General features: G+C 38.8%; 1 protein-coding gene across 2 annotated transcripts; it reads right to left on the bottom strand.

The window, feature by feature from the left end:
- Positions 1-2,231: 2,231 nt before the first annotated feature.
- Positions 2,232-6,928, bottom strand: LOC104109499 (transcription factor bHLH61-like). Of its 2 annotated transcripts, none has more exons than XM_009618820.4 (4): positions 6,653-6,920; positions 5,896-6,027; positions 3,979-4,146; positions 2,232-2,516 (listed from the first exon to the last, which is right to left on the bottom strand). In XM_009618820.4, exons 1-4 carry the CDS (start codon positions 6,728-6,730, stop codon positions 2,421-2,423), a joined length of 474 nt encoding a protein of 157 aa, XP_009617115.1. In that variant the 5' UTR covers positions 6,731-6,920; the 3' UTR covers positions 2,232-2,420. The 2 variants fall into 2 exon arrangements, with proteins under 2 accessions (XP_009617115.1, XP_009617116.1); XM_009618821.4 differs by lacking the exon at positions 2,232-2,516 and adding an exon at positions 3,119-3,675 and having other exon boundaries at positions 6,653-6,928.
- Positions 6,929-14,691: the final 7,763 nt, after the last annotated feature.

The following is a 14,691-nucleotide window of genomic DNA, read 5'->3' as shown; positions in this document are numbered from 1 at the left end:
TGCCCTCAGAGGCTTGATGATGTTATGAACGCATATACCTATGCATGGTATGACATTTATACGCATATGCATGGTATTATAAATATGAAATGATTCACAGAGCTATTCAGACTTACATGTTTAGTCTTTTACTCCATGTTTCTCTCATGTCTATTGTTTACTGATTTTTATTCCTTACATACTCGGTACATTATTTGTACTGACATCCCTTTTTCCTGGGGACGCTGCGTTTCATGCCCGCAGGTCCCGATAGACAGGTTGATGGTCCTCCAAGTAGGCTATCAGCTCAGCGGAAGGTGTTGGTGCGCTCCATTTGCTCCGGAGTTGCTTATTTGGTCAGTATAATTTGGTCATGTATTGATTAGTATGGCGGGGCCCTATCCCGACCTTTATGGTATTTATCAACTCTTAGAGGCTTGTAGACATATGTCATATACGTAAAAGATTGTATGGCCTTGTCGGCCTATATTTAGTGTACGAGTGATCATTTTAGTCTTATAGGCCCGTATGTCATATGTATAAGTTATATTACATGTTGGGTCATCCAATGTTGAGTATTTTCTCATGTTTTATTCTACTTATCTCACGACAGCCTCTCCGGCTCATTTACCTATGATAGTATGATACGAAAGATTTGTTGCGTTGGTATTCGGTTGAGTAAGGTACCGGGTGCCCGTCGCGGCTAATCGATTTGGATCGTGACAGTTAGTAGGGCCCTGCTGCTGGCTCTCTTGTTTCTCTTCTCTGCTCCCTTGGACTGTCTTTGCCATTTCTTCTCTTTGTTGCTTTCTGTAATTCATTATGTCTTGCAATTTTATTCAGGGCACTCTTCCCCCAATATTTGATATCCAGTCCTACTAGACTTATCCATATCGGTACCCTGTCTACCTTCTCTTTTGTAACATCACAGTCTGCTTTCCATGGCATTACCACAATAGGTTTCCTATCAAACATTTGCACTCCCTCTTCTACAGCTTTTTCTCTGTCATCAACGTTTGTGAATCTCACTAGGAACACCCCACGATTCACTTGGGTTATCTTATTGATTCCCTTTCCTTTCCAAATTCTTTTGAAATATCCTTCCACAACCATTTGTGGAGGATTAGACCCCAAAACATAGCATATTACAGTAGTTGACCAATAGTCAATTTCATCCTTGACATCATCCAGAGTAATTTTAACATTTGTTTTGGAACTAAAACAAGCATTCACTGTTAAATCGTATCCTTCTATCGGAAATGGTGATCCTACAACTTTACTCCATGAATTAGGCAAATTAGGGCCTAGGGTTTGAGTTTTACCGCTTACTGTTCCATTGGTTGCCTCCTTTTCTACCATGTCTGCCCATGACGATTTTCCTGAACTCATTGCCGTCTTTGGTGTGCTTTGCATGTGCACGGTTGGTGTTCTCATCGGTATACTCATCGTTGAATTCTAACTCAAATCAATTGGAACTATCCCTTGTAGGACGCTCACACTTTTCATCTTTTTCGCATCTGCCGATTGGGGTATTCCCTTCATCCCTTCCAAATTGCTTTAATTCACTCCTCCAGCTTGCTGGCTTCCTCCTCCAGTTTTTAATTTTCTTGTCATGTTCAGCTATGGCTGAGAGAAAATCTCATCCTAGAGAGAGAAAGTCCCAATTTCTACGATTTACGTCAATTAAAGTGTTAGTAAATTTAAAGAACCACATTTCTACTTTCTAGATCATTATCATATATATAACCAGTTTGTTAGCTAAGATAGTTTTAATGCTAGAGCTCCTAGCACCCAAGGAACCAAAAAAAAAAAAAAAAGAATCAACCATGATTTTTTATCATATATAGTGCATATGAAATCATGATTAGAAACCAGTGGAGGCGGATGCAACACTTTATCACCGGGTCTGAATCAGTACTTTCGGCGTGGATCCGCCTCTAAAAATCAGGTTTGAATCCATTAAGCAGGGGCAAAGCCTGTGTGTTGGTTATATTATGGGTTCGGCCGAATCCAGTAACTTTAGTTCAATCCTATATTTGTTTTAAATTTTTTATAGAATATATAAAAATTATAAATTTCGAACCCAATAATCTAAAAAGACTAAACTTCTAAATTCATGAGTTTTAAATCCTGACTCCACCTCTACCATTAAGGCATAGGCTGTTGCCTTATGTTAACACTTTCCCATCCTTTTTGATTCATTATATAACTTCTGATATGCAAGTGGTCAGCCATGGGTTGGCTCAAGCTCGTTTTCGGAATGATATACGTTGTTGATTGATCTTAATTATAACATGCAGGAGCTACAAAAAAGACTTTTCCTTTTTGTTTATTTGCCTCTTTGCTTTTTCCTTTTTTTATGGGTTGGTTGGTAAGTAGCTAGGGATATGTTTAAAGAACAGAGGGAGGAGACGATCTATAACAAAAACTGATTAATTAAATTAATCTTGTTCATTGCTTTGGCTCCAGTTCCTTATAGCTTCCAAGACTGATTGTTTTACCATTTGGGCATCTACTCTATCAATCTGTCCTTCGGTCTGCAATAACAACAACTTTGTTAACCATATGTATAATGGATTTAAGCCACAAACATTACCGCCGTGAAGATGTTTTCACACTAACAGAATACGTTAACTTGTAATAACAATTAACAAGTCTGTTAGCAATATTATCATGTTATCCATTAATGTTTATCATGAAAATTTACAAATAACTACTATATAAGTGACTTTTTATTGTGTAAATAATATTTACGCCTTCAGTTCATGGAACTTAAACTCTTCACATATAAGATATGCAATTAGTACCCTCTCAGTGATGGATTTGACTGCCGAAATCCAAAGTGAGCAAAATATATGAACAAAACCTACCTCATATGTTCTAAAAGTTTCATTCACTACCCTCTCAATGCGACTGACGAAATCAAAACTTAATTACTTGAAAACCTTTTCCCTTAAATAATATTAGTTAGAGCAACAAATTATCTTATTTTTAATGTCAAATATGCAACTTTCAAAAGTTTACTAATCACTTGTATCAGATTTTTATCACATGTGGTTTAAGGTTTGTTGAATTGCTTTGCTTATTAAAGAAAATTTTACAAAATTTAATGGGATATAAGCACAAAAGGTTAAACTAATTTTGGATAACACAAAGGAACTTTGTATAATATGGTTTCTGTAATTTATTTAAAAGGAAATATCAAGCAGTGGCGTACGCAAACTTTTTTGCAAGCGATGCTACATTTAAATGAATGAACACATAAATAAATCATTGTAAGAAGATCGTATAAATAAAAAGTCAGTTAAATGCAATAATGTAATTGTCATTAACATTCAAAAAGGAAAACAAAAAAAGGGATAACAATTTCAAAAAAAGAAAGTAATAAATAAATAATGCTAAACCTTGGTCACTAGCAGGTAAAGATGACAGTACTTAGCAAGATTGATATAGTGAGTATTTTGCTAAAAGGAAAAAAAGAAGCCAAGCTACACAGTGGGGACTTGTTGCTGTCACCTATCTAATAATATGTAGCATCTTCCCCCGCTGGACCAAAGGAACGTGTTCATGAAGTGGTATCCTCCACTTATTTTTATATCGTTTTTACTGTTCAGAAGTGAAATTTTTCGATTAAATGGTGTCACGTAACACTGCTCCATCCAATGTAAATCCGCCCCGCCCCTGATATCAGGTATTCTATGTTTCGGTGCATAAACGACGGTGTTAAGGAGCATCAAAAACTTCTTAAAAACCGGAAGAGAAAGAAACAATAAAAATTTGGCCACTCATCAATTGGTAACGCAAAATTAAAAATCCGAAGTGTGTGGTTCAAATAACGAGGTGGATTTGTACAAGTCACACGTGAAGTTTTAAACATGCCGCATCACATGGAGAAAACTATTTCTTGAATACTATACTAGCAATATATAAAAGAAATTATGTTTGCCACAAACAAGAAATAGAAAGGAAGAAGAGAAGTAAAAGACAGAGAAATCTTACTTCACTAACAGCTTCAAGGCGAAAACTATCGGAACAAGAAACCCTAGCATCCGATAATTCAAGGCCAAGCTCTTCAAATGCTTCCAAAATGGAGACTAACAATCCAGGGCAATTCTTTTCTGAGAACACATTTATTAGAAATCCCTTTTCTAGGGTTTCTACTGTAACCTGTAGTGTAAAGTTGACCATTAGTCAAATACTCATTCTAATGTACTTGTTGAAGAGATATAGTTAAACAAATAAAAGATTGTCCTCTCTAATAGTTTAAACTTTTAGATGAAAGAGTCAGACTTGAATACTTTCCTATACTAAAGAACTTTAGTTGGGAACTCTTTACTTTGCAAATCTATTGATCAAGCGGCCTCCACATCTTCGTTAATTACCTATGTTATAACATTTTTCTTAAAGAAACATCGAAATTGGGATTTGGGAGAAGAAAGCAAGGTGAAAGTGAGTGGGGTAATAAAATCGATTGGGGTTTATTAAAATAGGGTACTGGGTCGGGTTGGTTTATTAAAATAAGGGTGATGGGTCGGATTGGTTTGTTATTTAAATTAGGGTATAGATGGATTGCATCAGATTATGACACGTGTCAAAATTTGGTGCTAAATATTTTTTTAGGGTTGTCCGTCTAAAATATGGCATATGTGAGCCACCTTATACACGGCAAGGGCAGGATTGAGATCACCTTTTAACGAGGGGCAAATGTGCCCAATCTTGTATAGTTCACTGGCATGAATGAGACTTTTTCCGAAGAAACATGCATTAGACCGGTAGTAAATTCGTAAAATTAAAAATTACTTTTTTATAAAATAAATAGTGATTTTACATTTCGAGTAAAACCGCCTATGCTGAAGGAATTATAAAGAGGAATTTGAATAAAATTATACGGAGAGAAGATTGGTGAAAAGTAAAAGGGAATTACAGCTTATAATTATATATAGGAGAAAAGTCAAAAGCTTGCGTGCTCTTTTAGATGTAAGTTTGAACGGTACAAAAACACTTTTTTGGGTAACTTTTTATTTTTTAATTAAGCTATTCACCCGGGCTATCATCTCCCATGGTGATGTGGGGTTTCATAGACAACAAGTTACCCAAACATGGAGGATCAGAGAAGCACAAACTCCACCCTCCTAAAACTGTTTTAAATCATCATTTAATTATTAGTATCAACTCTTGTATAACGTGGTACTACCTTAAAAATGTTCGAGATAGAATCCAACTAATCTCTGTACTATTCATCTCTTTGTGGTAAATGAGGAAACTAAGAAAGAAAAATGTATCATTGTTTCATCTAGAGAATGATAATAGACGTTGGTGATAATATAGTTGTCTCTTATTTAATTTATTGTGCGAATTAGTAAATTTGTATATAATTTGATGTAAATATAGGATGCGGAAAAATTCTTTTGCTGAAACGAAGTAGCGGACAATACTGTGCATGTATGGAGAGGCTGGTACAGTTTTCATTTATTGAATTATATATTCTAAAAATTACTAATTGAAAATCTGTTCGAGCTTTGACACAATGTATGAATATGCATTAAAGAATTGAAGGAACATCACCAATTGAGAATCTTATTAATTTCAATTTTCGAGAGCCAAAATATAACATTGCCTAAAAAATTTCTATATTCTCTTATTAAATTAAAATATTATATGTATCTACATCTACTTTTTATGCAATTATATATGTGCAGTTTCAATTCGCATGTCTTCTGTATAGCTTCCAAGAATTCGGGAAAGTAAGTAAGTAATATATTTCCTGCTTCATTCAAGAATGTAGTTTTTCTTTGTCCTGATCAATGAAATATGACATTGACATGGAAAAAGTCCCCGTTGATGATTTATATGCTAAAGAAACTAAATTTCTCAAAAAGAAAGGAAAATTAAAGCATATGGCTAAGATATACATACCAATGGTAAGGAATTTTCATCATCAACATGAGAAGGTTGTGAGGTTGAGACATCTTCATTTAACTTGTCTATCCTTTCCTTTAATTCCTCTATGTACTTAGATGCATGGACGATGATTGATGCCTTATTCACCTGAAAATTAACCACTAAATTAACCAATGGGTCGTCTTACAAAATAATTTACAACCACTTCTAAGAGCAAAATTAAATTCAACTAAATGATTCACTGTTAACCTTCACTGTACACTCACATCCGAAAGAAATTAATTTTTTTTTTGTTTCTTTAACAGATAAAATTATATATTAAGACATACGTAACCAATATAGGGTACATTAATTTTGGATATCATGTATGAAAACCGATCCAGAAGGAAGTCGTTTCATTAGAATCAGTCTCCTATTCATAGTATTCATTTTCAGTGATTAAAGTTACTTTCAAAAAGATGAATAAACACTTATCATTACATTCGTCTACTCAAAAAAGGATTTAAAATTTTCCTTCAATTTCATCATCATGGAAAATAGAGAAATCAACACCCCCCCCCCCCCTCCCCCCCAAAAAAAACAACAATGTAATTACGTGTTAATCTCAAACAAGTTGGGTAGGCTGACGATTACTAGCGTAAAATTTATCAATTCATGATAAATCCAACCCCCTCTCAAAAAGAAAAAAAATCAAAGAAAATAAATTGAATCACGAGCAGAGAAAATTAAATGAAGTAAGAAATTAAAATAGAAAAAATGAGAGGATTTTTACAGAAGGGGAATTAGTAATTGAACCGAGTTGCTCCAAATGTTGATTGAGCAATGCAATTTTTTGGTCTTTGGATCCCATATGTTATGCTGTTTCTTCTTTATTTCTTTGCTCATATTGCTGCGGTGTTTGTGATGGCTTTTTAAAGAGAAGATGGAGCTTTCAAAAACATATATGATCTGTTTGTTTGTATCCTGCATGAGAGTACCACAAGGTTCACAAGAGATTATGACGTACTCATAATTTCTTCATAGAAAAAAGGAAATTGGAAATGACTAACTTGGCCTTTCCTTATGACAAAAACTTATTAAATTGCCATGGAAATGAAAATTCTCTTTGCATTATATGAGGCTATCCAGTTTGATTTTTTTCTCCTTTTTATTTTCTTTTTGATTTTAAAATTTTCTTTGCATTGGGTGTGTGCACGTGCATAGAGAGAGGAGAACTTTAAGTGAGATTGGAACTTTGCACCTAAGTGATCTATAAGTGAAGTTGTAATCGCGGTTATAACTCTGATTCCATGAGATCATATTGTATAAGGATCTTGCAAGATCGCTAACTATCATTATCCGGTACGTTATACAGTTTAAATATTATGCACCGATAATATAAGTAATATTTACTAGATTTAGTCACTTAATAGGTAATTATATGTAAATTGCTACAACAAGCACTAATCGATAATCTGATAAAAATAATAAATGTTATCAAAGAAAATAGTTCGCTGATAGTATAAAGAATTTTGAAGTGTCACTGTAAAAGAAGAAGAAGAAAACGACGACGACGGCGAGTAAACAAAAACATACAAAACGATGACTATCGTATTTCAAGTTAATATAGACCTAACGTGTTAACCATCTAATGATTAAGGAATTGCGCATTATGTTAAACTCTTTATTCACAACGACTCAAGCAGCTATGCTCTATTCCAGCAATACGTCATTTGCTTGGTGTAGTAAACAAGATCACATTAATTAGAAAATTGATGAAACATATCAGCTACCTAAACATGATTGAATTATCTGGTTTAGATTAACTTTTTATACTAATAATATCCTCCAACAACTACTCGAAGCAAAAGAGTAACTTATCACGACGGATTTAAATTATCAGAAGAAATCAGCTCCTAATTTGGTTTTATATAGGGCGACATGGATTTACTTAAATCTCAAGTATCTTACAATGCGTAAGCAGGCAAGAAATAGCCATGCAAGTGATAACAAATGCATGACATGAATTTATCCCTAAAGTAGTTAAGGGTTTGGTAAAAAGCTATCTTTATCCCAACATTCCCTCTGCATTATATTAAAATGAATTTAAGTTATATATATTGGTTAGTGTGTGCAATTTCTACACCAACATGTTACCTTTACCTGTTTAGTAAGTAACTTATCTTATTTTTAAAATAACAAATCACATTTTCAAAAGGCTTACGTGTAAATATTCATTGTTTGATATGATGGTGTAAAAGATTCCATATAATGTATATAACTTAAACTTTAATATTATATGTGGAATACAGTATGTTGTAACGAAATAACATGACGAATCTAATGCTATAATAAATTGGGAGCTCATGATCAATTAGTTATAATCTTGACCTAGTATTTTTAGTTAAGGATCTTGTAATTTCCTAAGTTCGTATGTGGTTATGCTTTGTATATGATGCAATTGTTTCTTTCGTCCAATAAAATTTACTTACGAACCAAAAATATACTTGTGTACGGTCAAAACCGATTCTCAGTCACAAAGACCGGCCGAGACAATGACGTTTCAATCGAAGGGTATCCACATGGCAAGCTCGAACGAATTCTGAAGTAGAGACGTCGAGCTTCGAGCTATAAAACCAATCAACGGCAAAACTTGATATCATTATCGAGCCCGTGTCCGAATCGGACTACGGAGCAATGCCGATCGACACAGCCCCGAATATCGATGCTCCAAGGCAGAACCGAGCTCGAACTAAGACTGGGGATTCGATCTAGTACCGAGCTCGAGTCAGTTCCAAGCTCGCAGACAAGAGCCATTACAACCGCACCAAGGGAGAAAATCTTGGCGAGAATCAAGGGAGAGACAAACTATTATGGGTTCTCCACTATATGTATTATTTTATTATGTTGTTATAGATAAAATAGTGACCCTCTACTATAAAAAGGGAGATAGACTGCAATAGACACGGGGTCCTCAAAAAATACATTAAGATTTCATTGTGCTTGTTGTCCTAATATTTTCGAGTCTTCCCGTCCATCATTCCCATTTCATAGCAAAAAATACATGTATTGTCATTTTGTATCAAAGAAATTTGCATACCCTTAGAACCATATCTAAATTTAACGTTATCCGATTTTTCGGGTAAACAGTTTGGCGTCCACCGTGGGGCTAAGGGTAACAGTGATTGTTTGATATAAATCTACAGTACACTCCAGCTTACAACTTTGAATCAGCAATGGCTCTACCTATCGACCTCGAAGCCGGCCTTCAAGATGAAACCAACAACTTGGTGCCCGGGGCCGGAAGGCTACCTGACAACGGCAACGAGGCTCGAATCGAAGAACCCGAAATTTGAGCCGAAGTACCACTGGATATCAATTCGCAAATATCTCTAGAAGCGAATCAGCGTTCTAAACCGGAAAGAAGCATTCATGGCGGTGCTCGATCCATAGCCCGCGACACCTACAGCACGGGGGAAATCGGGGTCAGCTTGCGTATGATTTTCGAAATGTTATAAGCCCAACAAGCAGTGATAGCTCAGTTGCAGAGCCGGACTCATACGCAAAGCGGGCCGAACTCCAATCCGCTTCTTCGAGAAGTCACCCCTAGAACGGAACCCGCCGTAGTGAAATCAAACGAGCAGGAATCAGGGACCGCTCCTGAAATTGCTAAATTGCTCGAGGAACTCACAAAGCGAGTCAAAGCCAACGACAAAAAAGTGGAAACGTATAACGCTAGGGTCGATCAAATTCTGGGGGCTCCGCCAATGATAAAAGGGCTCGATTCGAAAAAATTCATACAAAAGTCTTTTCCCTCGAGCGCGGCCCCAAAACCAATCCCCAAAAAATTCCGTATGCTCGAAATTCCCAAATATAATGGTACGACCGATCCTAACGAACACGTCACCTCCTACACATGTGCCATCAAAGGCAACGATTTGGAGGATGATGAGATCGAATCCGTGTTGTTGAAAAAGTTCGGAGAGACCCTCGCAAAGGGAGCAATGATCTGGTATCACAACTTACCACCAAATTCCGTTGATTCTTTCGCCATGTTAGCAGATTCGTTCATAAAAGCACATGCTGGTGCCATAAAGGTTGCAACAAGGAAATCGGACCTCTTCAAAGTAAAACAAAGGGGTAACAAAATACTTAGGGAATTCGTATCCCGATTTTAAATGGAGCGTATGGACTTGCCACCGGTCACAGACGATTGGGCCGTACAAGCTTTCACCCAAGGACTGAACGGGCTAAGTTCGACAGCATCACGTCGGCTGAAATAAAATTTGATCGAGTACCCAGCAATAACTTGGGCAGATGTACAAAACCAATACCAATCAAAAATCAGGGTTGAAGATGATCAATTGGGAGCTCCGTATGGGCCCGTACATCAAAACCGTACGACCACTAAAAATCAAAGGGAAACCAACAAAGAACAAAGGTCGAACAGAGACCGATACCAACCGTACGACACAGATCGGATGAACAACGGTTCAGCACGTGATACGGTTCGAAACAACCGAAGGATTGATCGGGGGCAAAATTCTCAGGGACTTATAAGCAAGAGCGGCTTTGATAAATATACAGATCGTATAGAAGTCCCTCGACTATTGGAGTATAACTTCAACATTGGTACATCCGCCATCGTATCGGCCATCAGACGCATCAAAGACACCAGATGGCCTCGACCCATGCAAACCGATCCTGCCTAAAGGAATCCCAATCAAATGTGTGAATATCATGGCACCCATGGTCACAGAACAGAAGATTGCAGGCAACTAAGAGAAGAAGTGGCCTGCTTATTTAACAAAGGGCACCTTCGGGAATTATAGTGCGAAGAACCATTTTAGACACAAGGAATTCGTCAAGCAAAATGAGCCAGAAGAACCGCAACACGTCACTCACATGATCGTCGGCGGCGTCGATGCCCCCCAGGGACCGATGCTTAAACGCACTAAAACGTCGATTGTGATGCGATCTCGAACTCAAGATTATACACCCACAGGGACTTTATCTTTCAGTGATGAAGATACAGAGGGAATCATCCAACCCCATAACGATGCACTGGTAATATTCGTACTCATGAATAAAACTAAGATTAAGCATGTGTTAATTGATCTAGGCAGCTCGGCTAATATCATCAGATTGAGGGTCGTAGAATAGCTCGGCCTGCAAGATCAGGTCGTACCCGCAACTCTGGTTCTAAACGGATTCAATATGGAATGTGAAACCACTAAAGGCGAGATTACCCTACTGATAAACGTGGCCGGAACCATCCAGCAAACAAAGTTTCACGTGATCGAAGGTGATATGAGATATAACGCCCTCTTCGGAAGGCCGTGGATCCACAGCATGAGAGCCGTACCCTCGACCCTGCACCAGGTCCTCAAATTCCCAACATCGGGAGATGTCAAAATAGTGTACGGGGAACAACCGGCCGCAAAGGAAATGTTCTCCGTCGAAGAAGCAAAATCAATATCCTCGCCAGGTTCAAAGCAGAGCACCAAATAGCAATCACAGACATCATCTTCGACCCAGCCAGGTAAGCAGAATGTTGAAGAAGACGATGATGATCGATGGATCCCTCGATCCTTCGTAACCCCTGATGATTTCGATGCCACCAAATCAACAATTGAGGAACTGGAGCAAATCGTACTGATCGAACACTGGCTTGAATGAAAGGTATACCTGGGAACGGGTTTGAGCTCCGAACTCAGGAAGAAACTCATTCAATTTCTTATCAATAACATCGACTGTTTTGCCTGGTCCCATCTAGATATAACAGGGATCCTTCCAGACATAACGGCGCACCAGTTAAGCTTGAACCCTATGTTCAGACCGGTGAAGCAAAAAAGAAGGCCCCAGTCCGAGGAAAAGCACGCATTCATAAAGGACGAGGTAACCAAACTTCTCAAGATAGGGTCCATTCGGGAAGTAAAATACCCCGAATGGTTAGCCAATGTGGTTGTTGTACCTAAAAAAGAAAACAAACTTAGAATGTGTGTGGACTATAAGGATTTGAACAAAGCATGCCCCAAAGATTCCTTTCCACTGCCCAACATCGATTGTATGATCGATGCCACGGCCGGCCACGAGATCCTCACCTTTCTCGACCCCTATTCCGGGTATAATCAAATTCAGATGAACTTGGACGACCGGGAAAAAACTTTATTTGTGACCCGATATGGAACATATTGTTATAACGTAATGCCCTTCGGGCTAAAAAATACAGGAGCTACTTATCAACGCCTAGTAAACAGAATGTTCGAAGAACAAATAGGTAAAACGATGGAAGTCTGTATTGATGACATGCTAGTTAAGTCCCTGTGCGCAGAGGACCATTTGGCCCATTTGCAGGAAACGTTCAAGATTCTAAGGAAATACAACATGAAGCTCAACCCCGAAAAATGTGCTTTCGGGGTCGGTTCGGGCAAGTTCCTCGGCTTCATGGTCTCAAATTGGGAAATTGAGATCAACCTCGACAAAATCAAGGCCATCGAATACATCACCATCGTAGACAGCGTGAAAGCTGTACAAAGATTAACAGGAAGAATTGCAGCCTTAGGCCGGTTCATTTCAAGATCATCGGATCGAAGTCACAAATTTTTCTCCCTACTCAAAAAGAAGAACGACTTCGCCTGGACACCGGAATGCCAACAAGCGTTACAGGAATTAAAACGATACCTCTCGAGCCCGCCACTGCTTCATACTCCGAAAGCGGACGAGCAGCTCTACCTGTACTTGGCGGTATCGGAAGTCGTCGTAAGCAGCGTCCTAGTTCGAGAAGAGCAAGATACGCAATTTCCCGTTTATTACATAAGTCGGACCTTAGGGGAAGCGAAAACTAGGTATCCGCACTTAGAAAAATTGACACTTGCCCTAGTAAGCTCATCTAGAAAGTTAAGGCTGTACTTTCAATGTCACCCCATAAGCGTATTAACCACCTGCCCACTCCGTAATATTTTACATAGGCCCGAACTATCAGGCCGATTGGCCAAATGTGCCATCGAACTCAGTGGGTACGATATCGAATATCAACCCCGCACGGCCATCAAGTCTCAAATTTTGGCAGACTTCGTGGCCGACTTCATGCCAACCCTTATACCCGAAGTCGAAAAAGAACTCCTTTTGAAATCAGGTATATCGTCCGGGGTATGGATCCTTTTTACGGACGGGGCTTCGAATACAAAGGGGTCCGGGTTAGGCATAGTTTTGAGACCCCCCACGGGTAACATTATTAGGAAAGCTATTAAACTATCAGGTTAACTAACAACGAGGCCGAGTATGAAACCAAGATTGCAGGTCTCGAACTAGCTAGAAACTTGGGAGCAGAAGTCATTGAGGCGCACTGTGACTTTTTGCTGGTGGTGAGTCAAGTAAACAAAACCTTCGAAGTCCGAGAAGGTAGGATGCAAAGGTATCTGGACAAACTTCTTATCACCTTACACTATTTCAAACAATGGACCCTACGGCATGTTCCACGAGAACGGAATAATGAGGCCGATGCTCTAGCAAATTTGGGATCGTCGGTCGAGGTAGGTGATTTGAGCTCGGGGACTATCGTCCAACTTTCAAGATCGGTAATCGAAGATGGGCACGCCGAAATAAATTCTACTAGCTTAACCTGGGATTGGAGAAACAAGTATATTGAATACTTGAAAAACGGAAAGCTCCCTTCAGACCCTAAAGATTCCAGGGCCCTACGGACTAAAGCTGCTCAATTTACGTTGGCTGCGGACGGAACACTATATGGAAGAACATTCGATGGACCGATGGCGGTATGCGTGGGTCCGGGAGATACCAATTACATCCTCCGGGAAGTACACGAGGGCACTTGTGGCAGTCACTCCGGTGCCGACACATTAGTTCGAAAAGTGATCAGAGCAGGGTATTATTGGATCGATATGGGCAAAGATGCGAAAGAATTTGTTCGTAAATATGATAAATGACAGAGGTTTGCGCCAATGATCCATCAAGCCGGGGAACAACTTCACTCAGTTCTATCCGCGTGGCCATTCATGAAATGGGGGATGGACATCGTCGGCCCTCTGCCGTCGACCCCAGGTAAAGCCAAATTTATTTTATTTATGACTGACTATTTTTCTAAGTGGGTTGAAGCACAGGCGTTCGAGAAAATAAGAGAGAAAGAAGTTATAGACTTTATTTGGGATCATATCATATGCCGATTCGGGATATCTGCCGAAATAGTATGCGACAATGGGAAGCAATTCGTTGGCAGCAAAATCACAAAATTCCTCGAAGATCATAAAATAAGAAGGATATTATCAACACCATACCACCCCAGTGGGAACGGCCAGGCCGAATCAACGAATAAGACTATTCTTCAAAACCTGAAGAAGAGATTGAACGACGCGAAGGGAAAATGGAGAGAAATCCTGCCTGAAGTCCTTTGGGCATACCGAACAACGTTAAAATCCAGTACGGGGGCGACCCCATTCTCCTTAGTATATGGTTCCGAAGTATTGATACCAGTCGAAGTCAGTGAACCTAGTCCCAGATTTTGATTCATGACAGAAGAATCAAATAACGAGGCTATGAACACCAGCCTTGAATTATCGGACGAAGGACGAGAAGCTGCCCTCATCCGATTGGCCGCCCAAAAGCAACGAATCGAAAGGTACTATAATCGAAGAACTAAACTTCGCCATTTCAAGCCCAGGGACTTAGTGTTAAGAAAAGTCACCATCAATACTCGGAATCCAAACGAAGGAAAATTAGGACCAAATTGGGAAGGACCATACCAGGTGCTCGAGAACGTTGGAAAAGGATCATACAGGCTCGGCATCATAAACGGCAAACAACTATCAAGCA

This window comes from Nicotiana tomentosiformis, chromosome 7 (assembly GCF_000390325.3).
Source record: "Nicotiana tomentosiformis chromosome 7, ASM39032v3, whole genome shotgun sequence".
Classification (NCBI taxonomy): Eukaryota; Viridiplantae; Streptophyta; class Magnoliopsida; order Solanales; family Solanaceae; genus Nicotiana; species Nicotiana tomentosiformis.
Note: the sequence above shows the minus strand (reverse complement) of the source record. Positions and strands in the feature narration are given on the sequence as shown.

Bases quoted from the DNA above. Each gene is read 5' to 3' on its own strand.
- LOC104109499 (XM_009618820.4), bottom strand. From the start codon at position 6,730: ATGGGATCCAAAGACCAAAAAATTGCATTGCTCAATCAACATTTGGAG. The intron at 4,147-5,895 runs GTATGTATATCT...TTTACACTACAG, and splicing joins ATGAAAATTCCTTACCATTG to GTTACAGTAGAAACCCTAGA. The intron at 2,517-3,978 runs GTAAGATTTCTC...TTGTTATTGCAG, and splicing joins GCCTTGAAGCTGTTAGTGAA to ACCGAAGGACAGATTGATAG.